The 23088-nt window shown below is 41.0% G+C and overlaps 1 protein-coding gene across 6 annotated transcripts in view; it reads left to right on the top strand.

The window, feature by feature from the left end:
• Nucleotides 1–8212: 8212 nt before the first annotated feature.
• The window catches only part of ralgapa2 (Ral GTPase activating protein catalytic subunit alpha 2), an 85375-nt gene continuing 70499 nt past the window's right edge, over nucleotides 8213–23088 (top strand). For all 6 annotated transcript variants that reach the window (XM_076748387.1, XM_076748391.1, XM_076748386.1 and 3 more), the window contains exons 1-2: nucleotides 8213–8494; nucleotides 22666–22776. In XM_076748387.1, the coding sequence (XP_076604502.1) occupies nucleotides 8389–8494; nucleotides 22666–22776 (217 nt within the window). In that variant the 5' untranslated portion in view covers nucleotides 8213–8388. The remainder of the gene's footprint in view (nucleotides 8495–22665; nucleotides 22777–23088) is intronic.

Genomic DNA, 23088 nt, shown 5'->3' with positions numbered 1-23088 from the left:
GGCAGAGAGAGAGAGAGAGGGAGAGCCAATGTTGAGCATTTTAATCTGGAGTCACAAAGATAAGATGCAATGGCAGATCAATATGTGCTCTATGGTGGCAGCTCCCTGAGAACTTGTCTCTCTGACTGTGTGGTGAGAAGCCTTTACCCTGTGTGTCCCATGGCTTCATTTCTCCACAGACCAGCTATCTGTAGTGACTGTCTCCCTGTGACATCTCACACCGGGGCAGCCAGACACCACGCAAAACAGACGGTGAATATCTAAATAGGATCGCCTGTGAAATTTGCCATGATAAATCTCTCCAGGAATCACCGAGTTTGAATATTTGATATCGCATGTGTCCTTGGCTACCTCAGGGGGCGAGGCAGGTACGATAAGGGATATTCAGAGGAGTGATTAGATAAAAGAAAGCTAAATTCTTTTTTGATTGTGGGAGATGCATAGCAATGGTATTTGCACTCTGCCATGTCTGTGTGAGTGAAGTAAAGTGTATAGGTAGCATTCAGGATGTCACTTTTACTTAATTTGCTCTCCTTTGCATCAGTGCACCATTCCATCATTCCAGCATCATCTGATGCACCGTCAGTGCTGAGGCATCACAAAAACAGATAAAAATGAAAATTCTTCTGTGCTTTTGAGGATCTTCGCTCTGAAAAGTGAGACACCTTGAACTCCTTTAATTTTCAGCCAGATAAACTGCTCCCACAGCACGCCATTATGTTTTAAGAAGACACAAAACTCATTTGCACGCACTCATGCAGACATCGTTAGCACACACAAGTGGGTTTTGACTTCTCTCTTTCATGTCAGCATCCAGCAGCCCACATCCCTCTGTGTTTACCCCCGTCCTTCACATTTCAGCACCCGGCCTCCGATGATGCTGTTGACATGACTGTGTCCTGAACAGAAACAGATCATTAAAGGGAGAGGAGAAAAAAAAAGTATTGTCATGTTTGTTTGTTTTCATCCTGGGCAGCAGTTCAGATACAGCAAAGGCTCGGAGCCAAACTCAGCTCTGACAATTCACAGCAAAACACAGCAAAATGGAAAAACAGCAAAGTGCTGAACCAAATCTGCATTTGTGAGCACAATACACGTACTGTAAGAGACAACCGCAGTGCTCTGGGTGAAGGGTGGATGCTGCAGGTTGTTTGTGTGTGTGTGTGTGTGCGTGTGTGTGTGTGTGTGTGTGTACATTCACAGACGCACACGCTTGTGTGAGTGTTTATGCCTGTGTGTTGTGTGACAGCAGACCTCGCTGAGGAGGACTAGCAATCACTCCATTCAGCATCTGCTGCCACACAGCTCATATTGTCATTCCCCAGTTTAAAGGAACCTTGAGCGGCTTCAAAGATCTTTTCAAAGCCTTAATCCTAATAGGTCGCGGTTTGTTCTGTCACATCAAAAGGGGGAGAGAGGAGGCAGGGGGAATAATGCATCGGGGCTGGCAGAGATTCTTAAGGGCGGAAGATTGGCAGAGGATTTGCAGTGCGGGGAGGACTGAAATCTGAAATATCGGACACAGAATGCCTGCTGTAATAGATATGAAATAGGTCTTCTCAAAAGCATGAAAGGCTGACATTTCCAGAAAGTTTGTCATGAGAAGGCCCTTTTATTCCTCTTCGTCTATCTACGTTTGTACTGCCACCTTGTCCATAGTGGAAATTCGCAAGTGTCACTCTAACAGGTTATAGAATAAGATTGGGCATTTTAGTTTTTTTTTTTTTTTCTTCTTTTTTACCCACGTCTTCCATTTTTATTGAATGTTTAGAATTTCCAGTGAGAGACCAATTGAGTTCTGCCTTCTGCGTGGCACTCAGCTTCAAATTCTATGTTCAGCACTTGTTTCTTGACCTTGTGTATAGCCAACTGAATGAAATCTCAGCCTTAGACCCCTATCGTGTGTGTGTGTGTGTGTGTGTGTGTGCATATATATATATATATATATATATATATATATATAGTATTAAAAATAACAAATAGTATAACAAATATTGTGGGTATTTGTGAGATAAAGGAAGACTTATTGGATAAGCATATATTGAGCATGCATTGCCCTCAGTGTGACATGCTTCAGTGGCGTGGATGATGGATGATAAAGTTTAAATCAAGTCTGCCAAAGCATACATTGGGTGTGAGACATGCTAGACCATAAGTATCACTTATGTGTTTACTCCTCACCTCCCTGACACTTTATCAGCTCTGAAGGTGTCTTTCATGCATTTTCACCTGATCGACTGAGCAGACAAAGAGATCCAGCCCGTGTTTCAACAGTGCACAAGTGTCCAGCTAATTAGGTCCTCATGGGAAGGTGAGCATTGATTTTCTGTCAGCGTGTCCGCCCCCAAAAAGAAACTGGGCTGTTTGTCTTTTTCTAATGATGCACTGTGTGCCATTGATAACAGCGATAAAACAAGCCAGAGGTGTAGCATAAGCAAACCTGGACACATTATACCCGTGGGAACCCATATATAATGTTACTGTTTAATTGTATGGGCTTTTAGGAAATAGGAAGGCAGTGACTAGTGGGAAGTAAACAAAGTTTGTCTGGGATGGAAATGGACTGAGTTGTCTGACAAAAACATACCTTTTCAGCTCTGTAAAGGCGTGAAATCCCTCTTGTGCTTGTTATTTCACACTCCTGTGGCTCCAAGTTGGGCCAGCGGTGGAACGGTAAACAAACAAACACATGTGAATTCACGCAAACCACACATACACACATACACACACAGTGTAGTAAAGAGAGGGGATTTTGGCAGAGAAATTACTAATGACCTCATATTTTCAGGATCCTCACTCGCACACAGGATATGAATCCTAGAATTTTTTTTTTGGACGTTATTCCAATACAGGACATCTCTGGCATAAATGCAGGCGTAATCAATTTTTCTAGAATTATGAAATAACCAAGGATGGGTTCTACCCTCCATACATTCTCCCAGAGGTGGGAAGCGTGGCTTTGCTGAGCGCACAGAGAACTGTTATGTATAAATAATGGTTTCAGTATCACGCTGGACAGTGTGCCAGCCACCTGCTGATCCAACCACACACAGGTAGAGCCAGCCCGGGTGACACAGGGCTGTAGACATGGGCATTCAATCTGCCAGCAAACTAATCAGTGAAAGGGATGAAGTCCAAGCTTATCAGAGGGGGTCATGGATGTAGGTGGAGGAGGCAGGGATGTTTTGTGCAGCCACAGCAGGGTGACATGGGGCCCCAGAATGGGAAAACTCAAAAATCTCAATGTAGGAGGTTGGAAGAGCACAACCCTCAAGGAGGTGAAGGAAGCTTTGCTGCCTTCCACCCACACATTACCTGAACATGTCAGAATCTGATGCTAACACCTTCAGCTTAACTATGATATCATGAATGCCTGGTCCGCTTGCCTTGCAATGGATATACGGTAGCCACGGTATTGTAGGTAATAGGCATTTTTGCGTCTAAATACGGTATCGTGATCAAAAGCAGCATATAGCAATGAAATGTTGCAGTTGATCAAGAAATCTCGCCAGAATAGTTAGGAGATGGTTTGAATCTCATGTCTGGTACTACGGGAGCGTGCTTAAGTACGGCATTGTGTCTCAAGCACTACCCTGTTAAAAACAACAATTCATTTCACTGGATAAATGTCTGTCTTTGAAATACAAGGCCCTAGGTTGAACAGTTTGTCTTTAAATTCAAGAATGTTCTTTTGCCTCCGCACAGTGATGTGCTGCTGAATGGAGGCATTATTTCAGCTCCTTAACTGATCACCGCTGGAAACCATTTCTGTATCAGCATTTAAAGGTACAAGACTGTAATTCAGGAGGTAATTTCACATCTTAACAGAATCCAATTAAAAGCATGGACATTTCAATTAAACGTCCCCTGGCTTGTGACTACGGTGTCACACCACAAGTGAAATTGGAATCAGATTACGGTGAGAACCTGGACAAGTATTTTTTCAGCGCAATAAGGATCACACATTCCAGATAGAGACCCCTGTCATGCATACTGCAGAAAAAATAGCTTTTCTTTGCCAACATTAGTCATTTAATTCTCCCTCCTTATTAATTTCACAGCAGATTACCTGAGAAGATACAAAATGCTGTCAGCAAAGAGTTTTAATTAAGTATGGGGTATGTTGCTCTGAGTACCTTATGTGAAACTGCTGCCTTATAATGCTCTTGTTTTAATTACTTCAGAGTGCCCCCTCATTAACCTCTATGGAGATGTGCTCCAAACTACAGTGTGAATTACAAACACAGAAATTGCTTATATCCATAGACAGAGCTTCACGTTTGTAGTGTTTGAAAATTAAGACGTGAAGAATTCAGCACAGTTTCCTCATTTTGGCGTAAAGAGAAACGTAGAAATGTGCAGCATTTTAAAGTAAAAGAAATGGGGCGATGCAATTGTTATTACTGCGCTTTGAACTTGTCAATTGTGAGATAACCTTGGTGGGTAAGGGCACCATGACGACCCCTGGTGGGAGTTGTAATCTCAAATTACAGGCTCATGTTTGTGCCTTATTTCTAGTGCCTGCTGTTAACAAATGCTATCCAGGTTTCTATAGTGTAACAGCGGGCCTCAAATATATTTAATGAATGAGGTGTATTTAATACCATTTTATCTGTATAATTTTTCATGATTACTCCTCACAGATCCATAAATAGCATAATACAAGAAGTGGTGTTCAACGAAATAAAATCCTAACGGCTTTCACATTAGATACTATATGCGTCGTGAGCCCGGTTGAGTGAAATACAAATTGGTTTTGTTTCATCGTTTCATTCTCAGCGGCTGTGGGTGGTCTCACAGCCAGAAAATCAGCAGCCCTGTGGGCATTTCCCTTTTGATCCTTTTCATCCTGAATGGTCCAATATAGATTTCAAAAAATGCTCCGAAAAGTGGGCTCCTATTCACAATATTCGGATGGATAGCCGTGCCACTGTACCCCAACACCTTAATGTGGTTTAACAGGATACATTAGCTTTTAATGGCACTTAATTGTACAAAAAGGAAATCCATAACCACATAAGGAGAAAAGTCAAGTATTTCCAAGCTCTTTATAAGAACAATTTAGAGCAGACAAGTGCTTTTCAAACCTTGGATTGGAATCAGTCCGACAGCCTGGCCGTGAGAAGGCGGCTCCTCATTTGTGAGGCTACAGTGCCACCATTTGGTCATGATGAGGTCTTCATTTCTCTGCCAGGCCCTGGCAATTGTCAATTCTAGGCCTGTATGAAAAAGAATAAATTATGATGGTTTACACTCTGGAAATCCCATTTTGAAATAAATGATCTCATTCAAAAATAATGTCACAGTTGCCACCGTAATTGTCTAATTCGGCACTGAACTATCTTTCAGAAAGCAGTGTGGGACTCTATAGCAGACTATAAAGTTGAATTGTCTAAGCCCATGGTATATCATTTCAGAAATGAGCTGGACCCAGAATACCTCCAGGTGCAGGACTAGAACGGGAAGAAAACATCCAGTCCCATTGTTATTGTTGATAGATCATCGTAGGTTCATGTCATCTTAGATAATGAGCAATAACCTGCACTTCAAGAACTGGGGAGGTTTGCCAAGAAGGAATGGTGATTACAATCAATTAAGACTGGTTACAAAGCACCAACAATAACCCTGTGTGTGTGTGTGTGTGTGTGTGTGTGTGTGTGTGTGTGTGCAAGAGAGCTTGTGTTTTATTCACACATCCTTCCAAACTACCCTGTTTTGTGTAATCAACATCTGTTGTGACAGGCAACCTCCTCCTTTCTCAGAATGGCCCACTTCAGATAATGAGTGTCATACCAAACTGCAGGGCAAAGGCTGATTTTACTCCTCTTTTTACTCCTCCTCTATGGCCTCCGCTCTCGCTACCCTCTGTTCCCTCTCCTATCATTCAAGACATCCATTGTGGAGAAGCTTGAAAACAGAGAGACAAACACTCTCACAACATTGTTGGTGCTCACTTTGTGAGGGAGCTAGACGACACAAAACACAGTCTTGTCTTCTTTACGGAGAGTATAGGATCTGAAACAATGGCATTCGTGTGAATGCCTTTATTTTACATTAACAGCTGAGTTAATTAAAGAAAACATACTCCTCTACGATAGACGTTTCATACATTTTCTTTGGTTATGCTTTTGCCCCGTGTTGCAATATGAAGTTGTTTTTTCTCTTTTTTTTTTCTGCAGTCTGTATTTGCAGGACAATCAGAGAGCATGTGCACTTTTTATACATGAAAATAAGCAGGAACCTAAAGATATGTGTAGCTTGTATTGGTATGTGTTTGCCTTACATCAACAGGGGTTTAGGCGCCATCTCCTGGTAAAGCTGGTCAGCCCAGACCCTCACATTGAGTCTCGCTTACAGTTTTTGTGAGTACAATAGATGAAAAATATATCTATTATTTTATATGAGTACACTTTATTTTACAAAATCAAGTCTGGAAAAAGCAATATTATATAACGTGATGTGTAATATGGAGTAACAGTTGCACAGTTTGTCTATTTCTGAATATTAGTAGACTTTATCTAAGTCTGAAAAGATTTCTCAGTCACCAAACTTGAACTCCATTTTGACTGTAGAGCCGAAGCTCTGTCTTCAGTGAAATGTGTCTAAAATGTGTAAATAAAATTATTTTCCCAGCTTAGCCTCAAAATTAATTGCCTCCCAAATAAGACAGATAGGTTCAGACAAGCGAAAGTGTGAGATTGGAGTGTCAGTTTATTGGGGATGATTAAAGGATGCATCCAATTTCTCCACACCTTAAGATTCATCTCAGAACATAAACACTTTTTTTTTTTCATTTCCAAGATGGAATTTGCTGTCTGCACAACCATGTAGAACAAATTATTTTGAAAATCCATTTAAGTCATGAGCACACTGAACTCTGTTCAATTTAGCATAACCCTAAGTTTACTTTAACGGCAGCAGAGCTCATCTATCTAAAGATTCCCTCGTATTCTTATATTCATTCATCAAAACCTCCAGTTTAAAGTGTCAAGTGGCTCGAAAGAGCAGGGAAGCTGTTATACCTTTAGCGGGGTGTGAGCATTGAAAAATACAGGTCTCTGGACGTGGTTAGGTGGTAACTGTATTGTAAGAAAGGATGCACTTAGCTATGAACACTGGTAGGGAGACACAGTCTTTTTAATACAGGCTTTGACTATGTCACGTCCAGGTTTCTGGAGTTGAAAATAGTAAGATGTGAGGGCATTGGCACAGGTGCACATTTATATAACATGAAAAACATGAACAAAGTGACCATTTCACTGTCATACCACACCACACCATCAGGCATGTTTACCCTATTTACACCTCTCATATCAGAAAAAGGCACATGTGTAATCAATAACATTAACCAAGACTCCATGACATTTCTGCTTGTTTCTTCTAATTACTATGACAAAGTGCACACATGTTGTTTGCCATAATAACGTAACCCTTATACTGGGTGTGAGCGGCTTTGCACTCACAGTTTCTTGAAGCCCTAAGAGAAGCTGAGAAAGTCCAGACTTTAAATGACTCCAAAGTTAATTGGCAACTACTTTGATAATTAATTGTTTAAGTAATTTCTAAGCAAAACTGCCATATAAATATATATATATATCTCCCTGGTTCCAGCTCTTCAGTGCGAAGGTTAATGAATAATGGAAAGAATCTTTAGTTGCAGCCCTGGAGTTATACAAACCATCAAATCTAAAACATGCTGGCTATTTCCATTAAAAAGAGTCACCTTTGGGAGCCTCCTCTTCTTTTCCATGCGTTCATGTTCACAGTGAAACTGCATGATCAGATGCATTTGAACATTTTAAACAGCAGAGGGCGCCTGGGAGCTATTATAGCAACCAGACCCCAACCTCCCTTCATCAAACCTCTATTCCATGGAGGAGGGTGATACCGATAACTCTGTTTCAGACTGAGGACGGGTGATAGTCTTCAACCTAGAGTTTACTGCACGACAGTACACTCAAACATGTTTTTCCTCAATTTTCTAGAAAGAGGTACAGCATGGGACTCGAAACAGACTGGATAGTGCAAGACCTAGGCCTTAAACTAGAAAAAAAAAAAAAAAAAACATCTTTCAAATATCTTCAAAGGTGAAATAATTCATTAAAATGCACGGAAAACGAGCAGACACTGGAAGTGCAAGGTGGAACGATAATAAACAAGGAGGCGTACACGCTGCATGTGACCACTCCTCTGTCAGACTGCGCTTCCGTGTTTACACACCCACAAAAAAAGAAAAAGAAAAAAAAAAACAGGGCTCCAGCGGCCGTCGGCAGAATGTTTACCGAGCAGGCATAGAGTGGTGGTGAGGAAAGTGACAGTCACACTGGAGGCTGGGTGTATGGTGAAACACAGGTGATTTCAGCTTCCACGGTTGCATTTTACAGCGGAATGTTCACTCGAAGGGGGCATGGAGACGTCAAGAAATCTACACAGAAAGTTCTGGACCCAAAGAAGGATGTACTGACCCGGCTCAAACACCTCCGGTCACTGTTAGGTGAGTGAAATGTCACCGGGCTTTTGATGCTGCATCGCCGAGGGTTAGCTCGTCGAGCTAGCTAGCTAGCTAGCTAGTAACCGCTAACGTCAAATAAGGCGTAAGGTTAGCTGGCTTGCTGGCTGTCACTGCGGTGACTAATGCAAGCAAGCCGACAGGTAACAGAAATTCGCGCAATGCCAAAAAACTACCTTTGCAGTTTGAAGTGTTTGCCGCTCACCATCTGTTTCCATTGATTTTTTTTACAAGCTAATATCAGACAAGTCACTGTGATAAGGCATGGATGCAAGCTAACGTAAGCTAGCTCCCCTTGCGGCTAACTAGCCAGCCATTGCTAACCGATGCTACCTTGTCAGGGCATCAGACGCCGAGAGGCAGATGCTCACCACAACCTTTGTTGTCATGTAGTTCTGTGTCTCTCTGGCTGCTTTTAAAACGTAGTTACTGGGGCCTAATTGCGACTATCTAGCTCAACACCGAATTCACAAACACAAGTGACGGCTGATATACTTGGGGCTGTAGTGAGGATAGAGGTTTCCTCCAGCTGGTTGCCAGGTTGAGCTGCTATCATGTTACTGTACTGCAGAGACATTTGATTTGAAAGTAATGAAAAATGTATGTAAATATGCCACATTTTTCATCCTCTTTTGTTTCTAGCATAAGACAGGGAAGTTCACCATTTATGACGGTCATAAACCTGTTGTGTAGCTGCTGTTCCAACCCTGTCTTCCTTTACTAAGATAATTAAGAGACATGAATTTACTCTGCAGTATCCTGACTTATGCTGAGCACCAGTTTTGTATTACACATGATGGAACCTAAGTCTAATCCACTCCTTTTATTCATTGATCACCTGTCATGATGCTCTCAAGAATTCATACAGTGTGTGTCTTTGCTCCCATGAGTGTAAATGCCAAATCCACTTCACCAAACATGTAAGTAGAAGGCAGATGACATGCAAGTTGAATAATCTGTGTTCTTTCTGTTTTGCATAAGTGCAGCCATCATGATTAAAAAACAATGTTAACATTACAAAGAGGTATTTGGAACCCCTTTATTTTATGCAGAAATGCATTATTCATTGCATCCCACCTGAGTAGACTCATTACATTATTACCAAGCTGACCTTCATAGTATTGGATACTGTAGCTTATATGCATATACGTACTGTTATTCTCATTGCATCACAGACAAAACAGGGTCAGCGGGTACTTTGGGAAAGTGTGAAGAAGAAGAAAGTTGTCAGGAGGGAATTGTGAAATACGGAGCAAAACCGCAATGGATTCATTCGAAGTACAACATACTGTATGACGAGCTTTTAGAATTTCAATCAAAGTAGGTCACATATGCTCAGGTATTGCTCTGTACTCAGTTTGTCTCTCATAGGAATGAACACATAGGTATTGCAGATGAATATGTAATCAGCACATATATTTGTGTCTCGTAATAATGCAATGTATGTCAGAGTGATATTCGCACAGTTATTACAGTTTTACGTCCCTTCGTATTTGTCAAAATATTCAAAATAACAATGACAGTAAAGATGTGGCAGTAGCAGTCAGTGGAAAGGAAGTGTCACTCTGGGAGCAAAGCACTTTTGGGATTTTTAGGGTTTGAACTGCTCGTACATGCTTGCTTGTAACCTTTTTGTCGTGGTATGTTTGCTGTTTTATTGATCTCTTGCACAGCGGCACAACTGTGGCAGCCAGTATCAGCTTCATAGTTTTCACAGGCTTGAGCACAGCCGTTTTGAATGTAACGTGGTTAGATCTTTCTACCATCCTAGCGCACCGTCAATGTCAAGACTAGTACAGTCAAAGTGGAGGTCAGTTCAGAGCTTTGCATGTCCTCTGTGTTTCTCTTTCCCTCATGTGCAGTCAAAGATAAGGCTGGTCTGTTTGTCCAGCAGCTGATAGACGGGCCTACATGTTGATGTCCCCCATCCTCCCTGATTTCACTGTGCTTTCAGCTGAGGAAGGATTTCCTCCTGGTGCTGCTGGTTCCTGTGTGGACAGGAAGCAGTGATGAGAGATGGGGTGCAGTGGAGGACAGGACAGGGACTTGAGGGAATATAGAGGGCCTTGTTTCACTGCGGACAGCATTTTGTATTTTTGTAAATCATACTGTTCATTATTATTTGCAAGTGTAGCATTTAGATAAATAACAAAATCTGTCCAAGCTGATTCCCTCTTATGATGATTGTACAATGTCAACAGTTACACTGTATTTAAGTAACATTAAACGAGACTATCATAGCCTGCAATGGCAGATAATTTGCTTTGTCAGAGTGAATTTCTAAGGGCTTTGAAATTCAGAGTTTAGCTGTTTAGCATGCATGCTTTTATTTAAGAACTGGTAGAATGCAGTGTAGTTTTCCTGGCCTGTTTACCTTACCCTAAATAGTTCATTCCGGAGAGGCTCTGGTAATGTTAAGAACTTTAGTGAAAGGTCTCAGATTTCCTTCAAATTCACTGTCCTTTAGGCTATATGAAAAAGTTCTGTCTCATTGTCTCTTTGGCTTTGTATTACCACGACCCAAAATGTGTTAAACCAGCTTGTTGAATGTTGTCATCCTATCAGTGGTATTGGAGTTGAAAGGGCAATCTGTGGTCTGGGCTATTTTCAGAGTGGCCCTGTATTGGTTTTCTGCTCACTGAGCAGATCTGTGGGATAGAGTGTGAAAGCTGCTGCATGTTAATTTGCTGGTCATGCCTGGCTGGATTTGGCTGAGGTTGTTAATTACAGGAGCCCAGCAAACCACCTGATCACTCACTGCTTCTCTCAATGGAGGCACAAACGGCTGTACCTCTGACTCTGGTCTTGCTCAGAGTAATTCTCAAGCTTTGTCCCAACTCATTCTGCATTCACTGTTGCATACCACTGCTCCAATTCATCAAAAAATCAAAAAAGGCGACTATCAAAATGCTAGCAACAGTGTAGGTAATCTCTTACTAATTTGACAGGAGTGTTACTCCATTGATTCCCAAAGGAGGTGTTTTCGTTTTTCACTTGCTCCCTCCACAGGGAGGTGGGATAAGATAAACATGCTCTGGCATCATGAGCTTAGGAATGGCCCCTCTGGTTAAAAGACAAATAACTGCATCACCTAAACAACTGAATAGAACAAGCTAAGTGGACATTATTTGTTTATTCTCTTCAACTGGTGTAAACAAGCTCAAATCGAACCTGTTGGTGAATTGCATGGGAACAACAGTGAATGTGTGCAAGTGTTGTTAGTGATAACAGTCAGGTGTGTTTGTTTGTGGGTGTATTTGTGTGAGCTTTCTGCCACAGCTCATGCTTTAAAAAAAAAAAAACATTTGTATGGAAGCTCTGCACTCCTCTTTAGATGAAATGAAATTTAGTGTCATCACACCTTACTTTTCTTCCGTGAGTGTGCTCTTGGTGTTGCTGGAGTCAGGGTCAACTGAAAGCGCTGCTGTTATAAGAGGAAATCACAAGGTGAAGCACCAGATGAAACAATGAGCACAACACTGGAAGAGCTCTCAAGGAGGTTTTCTGCGTGGCTGAAGTAAAGGCTGAGATCACTCGACTTCTGATTCTCCCCTTTTGTAAAACACTAAGCCTAGACTTGTGAATAATTTCAACCTCTTATCATCTTTTATCCCACACTGTGTAGGCATAACATTGACTCTTAAGGGATTTGTCCAAGTGTAGTTCAGTGTAACCACCATAGTAAGGCATCATAAATGGGTTTTATTCACTTTTTAGGGTCTTGAGGCTTTTTGTGTTCTTATTTTGTTACAGGCTACCACATGCTGAAGTTGATTCAAGTTCAGACTGTATACTATTGCAAACACAGGGCCTGTAAATCATAGTGGATTAATGATGTTACTTAACACTGATTGGCACAAATGGACTCTTTTATGTCAAAGTCAAAATAAGCCATTATCCAAAATATAAGACAGCCCTAATTATGGGATAAACATAGAGCATTTGAAGCAGTATGTGACTTTTTCATAAGTAGAGGGCAAAAAATATTATTTAGGCATTTGTTAGTGAGACTGTTAATAACTACTTGAGAAAGATTGTCTGCTGCTGAAGTTCGAAAACATAGACAACCATTAACAGGTCTTTGTCTGGTGCTGTTATGATAACAGCTTCTCTCATTCTGTTCCTGGAATTAAGCATCTTTGCGTATATCTGCAGAGCTGCTTGAGAAGGAGATGTGAAAGAAGAAATGAAGAATGAGCCACAGAATCAGCTGTTCAAAACATTTAAATTGTTATGTAATGCAAGGTTGCACGAATTAGCTTAGATTGTAAATAGCTGTCTTCTAGCGTTTCCTTAAAGAACTAAATTCAGACTGAGCATTGACCTAACCATTGCAGTGTAATGTAATTTTTGGTGCAAATTCACCACCCAGTCCCAAGCCATACAGTTTTTGCCAATACTGCTGTCTGTGATAAGCCAGTAACATCAGACTGCCAATGTCAGTCAAGCTCTACTTGAAATAGGGAATGTGGCTTGACCTGCATATCAAAATCGAAGGCATGCTACCTAATTGTTTTTTTTTTTCTTTTCTTTTTACTGTATAAAATCATTTGGGAAAAAAAAATACTGAATCCATCACATGTAGAGACAGCCTTGTGAAACAGACTCGCAGTTCTCTCCCCTGTCCTGGATAATAATCTTTTATTAGAAATCATTTTGATAAAGATAAAACAATGTTTATTTTGTTAGCATCCACAACTACAGCCACACTAAGCTTTGACAGTGTGCAGATTAATGCCTGGTTCAGACTACACGATTTTTGCCCAATTTTGGCAAGATTTTGTCATGGCCGAAGAAGCGTGACATGCTAAACAACCTGTCGAGTGGCGACCCCGCATCGGCCAATCAGGTGCTCCCTCTAGAGCGCAGTCAGGTAACCATGGCGAGGAGGAGGCAGAGGGATGCTGAGGTTGCCTCCCAGATGACATTTGAATTTGTGTGTGATCCATCGGGGGTCGTATGTGTAGGCCTTAGATTGTCGCAAATATAGCTGCTACCATCAGAAAGGCAGGGAAACCATTTAAGAATAGTAATAACAATGTTAATAGTAATTAACATTATTACCATTACTAACATCATTACAAATGCATTGGTATATGCTAAGTGACTTTTTCTGTACCAACACTGTATAGAGGTTATTAATTAAAATAAGCAGAAAAGTATTACCCATTTCTTTTTGCGGTGGTATTGAAAAAGATGTTAATTGGACATCATTTTTTTTAAACTTGTATCAAAGTTAAGAATTCTGGGTATCCTGACAACATTCATGCTGATGGCAAATGCTTGCATGATGATCTTGATCCTGAAATTGCTACAGTGGTTAAGAACAAAGGGGAACATTAGCTCTCTAGCTCTCTATTTTTTCATTATTTATGTATTATGTTTCTTGCCACTCTTATTCCTGCTATTGAGTTGGTGTGTGTGGCTTCCTCTAAACTGGTGGCAGTGTCAAGATAAGCCTTGGGCAGCATAAAGAAGTACTGTGCTGCGATCCCTGGGCCATTAGAATTGCAAACTATGCCATGATAAGAAGTCACAAGCTATTTTTAGACTTTTTCCACTAAATACTTCTGATACGTCTTTTATTCCCAACTAACCACTGTTTCTAGACTAACTGGTTGTAGATTAGTTTTTATTACACTACATTTTAAACACATGACTCCTAAATATAAGCATTTAGTTAGTCTCTAGCATGCTCTTATATGACTAAATTTTACAGACAGCAGTATTCTTGGTCTTGCTTATCTCTTTTCAATCTGTGGCATTACAATCATGTGTTTCAGAGCTTCCTTAAAACCCAAATTTGAGATAGGATGTAAATCACATGGTGCTGAATGAAAGGCTTTTTTCTTCTCGCTGCTGGCCTGTTGGAGAGCAAGAGATAGGAGAACACCAGTGCTCTGTGTCTGGGTGATTTTACACGGCACATTAAAAACCAGTTTGTCGAGTTGCACCGTTTACCTGTCCTGTTTTTATAATAGCCAAACCTAGCCCAAGGCCTGCAGTTTACTGTGACAGCACTTGTTGATGGTGCCCATGCTCCCTCTAATCTGCTGTGGATTTCCAGGTTTAAAATCAAAGGAAAATAAACACTTAGCTCTGGCTAACAGTATTTACAGATACACAGTTGTTAAAGAGCAATTTTTCAGATGGAAACTCTAGTGAAATGGTGCATGACAAATAGAGGAAAGATAGGTATTTAGAAATAGAAAGAATACCTATATATACACATATTTGTTGTTGTTTTATTTGTTGTTTTTTTCCATATAAAGCCTTTGTCTTTCCTGAATGTGTTCCCTTCTCTGAGCCCCCTAATTTGTCATGTAAAAGAAATGAGGCATCAGCTGAAGTTGCAGTTGAATGGCTCTAACGTTGTCTTTTAATTTAAAGTGGATGAAAACATGGACACCTGAAAAAGTTCATGCAAAATGATTTAAAGGGACTATGAGTGGAGGGTCAGTCATGTAGGTATAGCATTGGTTACTTTGCTTGTGGTGTCTAGTCTTTATCTTCTTTAATACGTTAATTCGGACTGATTCTAAAACAAATGAAATGCTTCAGGCCTGCCTCACTTTTGACTGCAGCTTGTTTGCTTTTAGCTTTTTACATGAACAGGTAACAAGTGCAAGAGAATGTAACTTTTCTTTTTAAAATGAATCATAAAAATAATTTGTAGGTCGTGTTCTTTGCCACAGCACGCCTACAGTGTGCGTGTGACCTTGCATACTGGTGAATTGTGCCATTTTATATCTTTGCTGAAAGGGAAGACAAATTAGGGAAGAAGGAAGGTATAACTGCACTATGTAAATTGAAACCAAATGATTCAGTGTCCATCTTTAGTTTGGGAGGAGGAATAATTACACAGGGAAACAAATGTGACCCCTGTGTTGATAAAGGTAAGGGTTTCAGGGCTACCTGCTGAGGAAGAGTGAAAGTTGCCAGTTTAGCAGCTCTTCAGTGCTAAGCTGCCGAGATAAGCCACTCTCAAATGTGTGAGCTCAGACTGGGATAAGGTCAGGCTTTGCCAGTTCTACCATGACTCTTTCACACTGTGCTCTGTGTAGACCCATAGGCCCCAATCTGTTACACAGCCAGATACTGACTGGAAGTTGAGAGCCATTCATGCAGTGTTTGGCACAGTGGCATCATAATGAAATTACTGTATAGGCAGTGTTGTGATTGCAGGAAAGGCCATTTTCATAATGATTACATTTCTTGGATTGGTTTTAATGCAGCTGCAGATGGTATTGAATCCTTCATCATAAGCCATATGACACTGTAGCATTTATCCTGAGCTTCCCATTACTTCTTCAGCCATTGCAAGCCTGTTGACATTATAAAGAAGGTTTAGTTATTACAGACCTGGCATAGCTTATATGAATTTGAACTCTGTCAACTTAGAGAGAGTTGCATGCTTTGCTCCATTGCATTAGCCTGGCAGTATGTTAATCATTCTCTGTGAATATATTGCTCAGACAGGATGATACACTGCATGGCCAAGCCAGTTATTAATGTTATCTCCTGACTAGCTGTGGCAGCTCACTGCAGTGTTACATGGCTGTTTGAGTTCACAATTGTGCTGTGCTGCAAACTGAAAGCTCTATAAGCTAGACCATTTTTTAGTCAATACTGATTGAAAAAAGTGAATTGTCTTCAATTGACCCGCAGTCCGCTCTTAAGGACCATCACTTTGGCCCAGTGAGTGCTGAATTATGATTGACATCTCCAGACTGGCACAGCTTGAAGCACTTTCAACAATATCGGAAGCAGCTGCGTGTTATCAAGGCTTCAAATGAGGCTCATAAAGCCTGCTACCTATCGTAACTGTGTCGAATCATGTGACAGACTTGCCCTCGTCAGCTGGTTTCAGCACATTAATGACTTGACTCATTCACTGCGGTCAAATATCAAACTCCTCATCCAGCTATGGGTCACAAAGCGTTGTCTGCTGCTCACCTGTTTCTGTTTTTGCCCATATTCTTTTTTTAATCTTCTCTGTAGCCAAAGAAAACCTCACACCAGACAACATGTAGAATATAATGTAGCTTTTAAATGTCCATAATATACATTTAAGAAAGAAATTTGAGTTGAAAAAAATGTGTGTCATGTTTATTTAAAAGTGTCTTGTGTAGCTTTATCCTTCTAAACATGCTGAGATGAAGATATGTTGTTTGTATTATTAAACAGCACATGACTTTCAACCTAAGACATTCTGTTTAAATATTAAGAGCTGTAGTCAATGAAAAGTTTAACGTTGCAACTAGTAATACTGTGTCTCTCTTTGTGCCGCTTGGGGTCTCCCTCGTGCCAAAAAATTACAAATTTACTCCCGAATCTTTCAAATGATCAATCTCATGCAGTCTCTTTAATTTTCTCATGATCCTTCTTTGTAGACAGCCATTGAGGGAGGAAAGTGCTATCGATGCTGCATCCGTCATGCATGCACAGTTGCTACCACCCCCGTAGGTTTTCTACTATGTGTTGGTCCCCTCCAGGCATCCCTCTGCCGGGGCCCTTAAAGAGTCCTCTGTGTCTGATCTGAGCGCACTGCCAAAGAAACATATCAGTCTTTTCTCTCTCCTCGTCTCATTTCTGGCAAGAATCGAGTGCACCTGCAGTGTGAACCAGTCCAGACCTAATGCAAATGAGTCTATGTCTGATCAAAGACCTGATTAGACTGGTTTTTGAGTATGCCATGGCATAGTAATAATTCTGCTTCAGGTGGTATGTAAACAGCATATGTTGGAATTTGCCCAGAATGTTAAATGTGGTTTGACAACCTTTGAACATTAAATGTTTTTATTGCATGTGTTGCGTCCTGGTGAAGTTTGAACAGGGAGCCCTGGGCGCAGTAGCCAGACGTTTGGTTTTGGTTGTGTAAATATACCATAGGCTTCAGCTGAGTAGATGACCTTCACTCGCTCGGCTAACAAGCCCTATGTGCACACTGCTGTGTGCACTCTCTCAGTGCTTGCTGGGCAAACTCAGTTTAACACCAGTTCATTAGAATAGCAAGCAACAGAAAGAGATGCTAATTATTCAGTTGAAGCTTAACATTATGCTGCTTGCCCACCAGATGGATGGTGTCCTCCTTTCCATGGTTACCTTATGTGAAGTTGTTATGCACCAAAGGCATGCCATAGGGTTATATAACAGCGTGTGGGACTGAGCAGTTCAATCCACCCTCTCACCCTTAGCCCCAGAGGTCACAGAGAGACCTTCAGTGACGTGATGATGTCTGAAATATCAGTTTATCCAGTCGGAGGTCAGAAAATAACAGCATATGCTTTGCACTGACATTTGCGTTGGATATTTTTACTTTTTGTGGAGATGACAGTAAATTATTATAATATCTTGATATTTTGAGAAGATGCTGTGCTTTTCTGTCCTCCAGTGTTTATATTTTAGACCTCAGCTCTGGCTGCATGTTTTTGTTTTGCAGCTACTCCTCTCACATGTGGTTGGATCATCTGCCCTTCCCTGACAGTTAACAGGGAATGTATCACAATGGAGAATAGCGTCAAACCCAACCCAAACCTGCCATGGCTGGTCTATTTGGCATGTGTTTGTTAATTCCACTAATTTGCTTCATTAAGTTATCACTGTCAACAGTCAGCGAGCCCATTGTTCATAGAGTTTTCAGTCAGTTCACAACAAGGCTAACTCAAGGATCCCCTTGCAGATTAGTCAGTAGCTTAGGCACCTGGGGGGTAGTGGCTGAGTATTTAGTTTCAGTCAGTAAGATGCAGAATCACAATGATAGCATTTGGGGCAACAGTTGACCCCTGTATTATTTTGTTCCTGATCTTGACTAGGTTGTCTTAGCACCCCTCCATCCCTTCTCTTTTCAGCTATATTAGTTCTTCAGCACTCTCCTTTCTGCAAGAAGAGCTGTTATGAGAGGATCACCAATGTCTGGCATTAACTTCCTCAATCGGGGCTTCTGAAAACAAGAGAGCCAAGCTATCAGCTCATTCGGTTGCAGTCACCATTGTTAAGACACAAAATTTCCTGCCACCAACAGCCACGTGTGATCACAGCTCTGTACAGCTGCTGTTCATCCGCCACTGTTTTCCTGTCTGTGACTTGAGAGTCTTGCAGACGGAGGGTCACAGTTATCTGGTTGGCCTCAGAGGATACAGTGTCATCCCCTGCATTCCCAGGGCCTGGAGAACAGGTTCTGTCTCTTTCTGTCTGCGTGCTGTCACCTGAGAAGTCAGTGAAGCCCATTGAGTGAAGAGTCTCTCTGGATATTGTAGTTCACAATGGTGATAGCCATTGTACAACTTTATCTTTTCAACAAAACATTTCCTTGACAAAATGTCAGATCTAAGCTAGGGAGCAGAAAAATGAAGAGGAGATCTTGTACGCTTGTAGATCATTACTGACACAGTATGTGATTACTAACCGAAAGTTCATACAGAATTCTGACTTTAATTCTCACTGCCTTCAATGAAGGACATACGGATCCAATACTGATGTCTGATATCAGTCTGATTCTAACTCTGATAGCTGGATCGGGTACTGGTGTCAATGGAGCTTATAGATTCAGTTCAATTATATGTTTTTGCTCCATGCCTATGTGTGCGTACTGCGTCATGCATCAGCAGTAAAGAAGAAGGAGGGAACCACCCACGTGGAAGGAGCTAACAACAAACATGTCATGCATAGTATGTGTGAAACAGCCACCTCGCTAATGGTTAAAACTGTAAACCATCACAAAAATGACAATTACCAACATAGAACACCATGTTGTGAACATACATATTACAAACGCTAACAAAACGCCTGATGGTGCTAGTGCAATTATCATATTGTGGGGTTGACTTCACATGAAAAATAAATGTATTTTCATGGCAAAGATGATGTATTTTATAATTTTTTATCTTATATTTTAGCAGACACAAAAAAAAAAAAAAAGAATTCTGGAATATTTGTAATTTAACTGCATTTTGTAGGGCCCGATGACGATTAACTGTAAATTTGGATGTAGTTTATACAAATCAAGAGTTTTCCCTACCATCATTTTATTCATCCACAACATGATGGGACAATATTTCAGATGAGAAAATGTGCTTAAATCACAGAATTCAGAAGAATGTAACCGCAAAACACAAAATTTAGGGAAAAAATAAAACAGAATGTGGCAAAAATTAAAAGGGGTTTTATGGGATCCTAATTTTTGTTAACAATACAAAGATATTTTGAGTTTGAATTCCAGTACTGGGAGGATGATCAGTGTTTTGTCAGCCTTCTCCAAGATGCTTAACGTCCACCTGAGATTCTTGCATGCTGTCAGGCCTTTTTTCCTTTCTTTCTTTCTTTTCTCCCCTTAAGACCTCCTCCTCCATCCGTCATGCTCCACTGGCTGGTTAGGGCTCTCAGAGCAGATGGGGTGCAGTGAGTCTGAAGGCTGCAGAGCACAAGATGATGCCCCTTTGACATGCTGCATGACAAATGAAATCGACCCACCCCCCATGAACTACTCATGCACCCAAGACTATTCAGATTAGGGATTAGGGTTTCTCTTTTTAATGCACACTGGTACACCTTGTGCACTGATCAGACCTGTTTGATGTTAAGTAATTCATTATTTTATTTTCTGTTTAATTAGACATGTTCAAAACTTGACTGATATTATGTGTTACATTATTTGTCTTGCAACTGATCTTAAAGAGAGACCTAAATACAGGTGTAATTATAGAATACAGGTCAAAGCTGCTCTTTGTCTGTTGTCTGAGGGATTTCAGTGAACCAGCCTTCAGCAACCCTCCTAACAGAATAAACTGTGTTAAAAACCTGAACCGCATGATGGGCTGAGACTGGAGCGCCTTCAGACCCCAACCCTTGGCTGTTGGTTGGGGTCACATTTCTGGTTTTTAATTACTAGAATAGCTTTATAGCAGAGTCACGCGAATGACTTCAACAGCTGTGACTTAATGTGTAGAAAAATGACAAAATCTGCCCTTTAAGTAACAATTGGACAATCCTTTTAGCCACATTTAGCAATGAAGTAGTAGTTTTTTGTCTTTGAGAGGTGTTGTTTCTGAGTAACACCTCCAGTCCATTGTCTAGTATAATGGCCCATGGGATTTTCAGGCAGGAGTGTTGTTTTGACAGCAGAACAGTTTATTATTCTAGCTACCTATGCTGAAGACAAGCCAGCTAGGTTAGTTGATGCTGCCAGCTCAGAGATAAAGCCAAAGAAACCAATGCTAGTTGGAAGAAGTGGGGAGTTTGGGAAGAACCAATGTATTCAGGGTTACTGTAACTAGGTACCAGATAAATGGTGTATGCATTGCACGTTTGTCAAGCAAGCTCAAGTGCAGATGAGTTACAACAGTAGTGTCATGTCGTCACTGACAAGCAGACTTTGCCTATACATCCACAGCCTCTCGTGGTGGCTGTTGCAGGTCATGCACATGTCACTGGCTGTTAGACTTAAGTCACTGCATGGACACTCATTACTCCTACCATTTCAGTTTTCCATAATGTCCACTGTGTGTGTGTGTGTGTGTGTGTGTGTGTGTGTGTGTGTGTGTGTGTGTGTGTGAGGTTGTGCACTGTGTGGCAGTGTTTGTGTGTTTAAATGTGAATTGAGCAGATGTGATTAGCTTAAACCAAGAGCAAAATGGGCATTTACTGAAGTTTTGCCTTCTGTGAGAGATGAAGTTCAAGCATTGGATGTTTTCTTTTGTGTGCAAGGCAACTGACAAACTGTAGAGATCTGATTCCTACATTTTTGAATGTAGAATTAGTCTACCTGTGACTTAGAGCAGATTTTAAGATTTTGTCTTCCGCTTTTAAGGCACAACTGAGCCAATCAGCCACCTGGGATACTCCAATGACGCCTAGCTGTTTTTTCAGTATGTCGAGGCTGGAAACCAAAGGCAGTCATGTCTTTTATTTGATCTTCCCATCACGCGTCTTCATTATCTTTGCTTTGATCTTAGGGCAAAGATAAGTCATCTGAGTCTTTACTACATAATTCCAGTACTCCCCATGAGCTGGACTGCTTCTGGGAGTCTTCCAATTTGCCATGTGGTAGAGGCAGAATTGCAACAGAAGGTGAACCTTAATTGCTGTTATTGTGCCAGGACTCCTCCTGGCCTATATTTGATTATTCAGACCAAGCCTATCTCATTACCACAGTTGTATAAGTATGGCAAATGATCAGGGTTCATTACATGAAGAATTTGGGATTTTGTCAGCGCCAGTCTGTTTGGGACTATACACATGTACCACCTATTTCCCTCATTAACTATTGCAGCCTGAGCTTGTGCGGCCATGAGCGCACCACAGCCTGGCCTTGATCCAGACCAGAGATAATCCCCAAACTCATCCAAGATGAGATGAGAGACTAAATTGTGACTGGAAACCTTGTTGAGGAAAACATGAATTACCCTGCAGTCTGGAACACCAGTATGTATTTTCTGAATGCATTTTCAGTCATGCTTTGACTTAAGCCGAAAGTGTAGAAAATCCTGGGAATGCTTCACACTGGAGATGCATTGTGGAGCAGCGGAGAGGTCAGCAGCAGACAGCGGAATAATCCCAATACAAGAGTTGAACAGAAGTTCAATCGCACATCGATGCGAGTCCCTGTTCAAAGATGTTCGTCTTTGCAAATGAAGTTTTTAAATTATGCTTCTCTTTCCAGCTCAAATTGTATAAATTTAAGAGGAATCATTTGAATTTTATCACATTATTATCACAAAGGAAAGATTTTCAAAACAGTTGCACTTGTCGAGGGGTTGTGAAATGATCACATTGGGAGTCAGAGTTGTTTCTCAACACCCCCAAAAAGCCTGTCATCATTCCACTAATGATTGTAGGTGAGAGGTGGGTGAAGTTACACAGGGTACGGAAGTGAAGCAATTTGCAAAATGGGAAACAAGTGGAAGGTCTGTGCAACTGAAGTTAAGTATTGCCATGTTTGAATTAAAGAGACAGCAAGACACATTGAGTTTGGATCATTCTATTGCATCATTAACTGTAATGCTGCACAATATTATGATTACCAGACTTGCAGACTAAATCTGTTCTCATGAGTATATCTATTGGCTGATCCAGATTTGAGGCACATCTTAACCACGAGATATTATTTTCTATCTTAATCCAGTATGTCATTGACAGTTTCCCTTTTTCCCCCACAGATATTATCGACAAGAGTGAACTGAAGGCATTCTTTGAGAGCAACTGCTCTCAGATTTATTTTATCTTCTATGAAAATTTCATTACACTGGAATGCAACTTAAAACAGAAAGGTGAGTCCAACCTTTTTTTGTTGTTGTTTTTATTTTTTTCAAGTTGCGCAGTCACTTGTTGGCCACCACCCTCAGTGGTGGTTAAATAATTAACCCTCTCCCTGCTCTCTATGCTAAGTGTAAAGGATTTCTTTTCCTCTGCCCTACATTTACTGAGCAATGAGTGTATGCCAATAGAGCAACAATGTCTGGATATGTGCAGTATAACTGTGTGTTGAGCCCGACTCCAACACTATTCGGGGGTGGGGGGGATAAATTCCCACTGGGAGTATGCTCTCATGGTAACACAAGTTCTTTTGTATAAGTGTTCAT

The sequence above is a fragment of the Chaetodon auriga genome, chromosome 14, assembly GCF_051107435.1.
Source record: "Chaetodon auriga isolate fChaAug3 chromosome 14, fChaAug3.hap1, whole genome shotgun sequence".
NCBI classification, from domain to species: Eukaryota; Metazoa; Chordata; class Actinopteri; order Chaetodontiformes; family Chaetodontidae; genus Chaetodon; species Chaetodon auriga.
The sequence above is the reverse complement of the archived record's forward strand: the minus strand, read 5'-3'. Positions and strand labels throughout refer to the sequence as shown.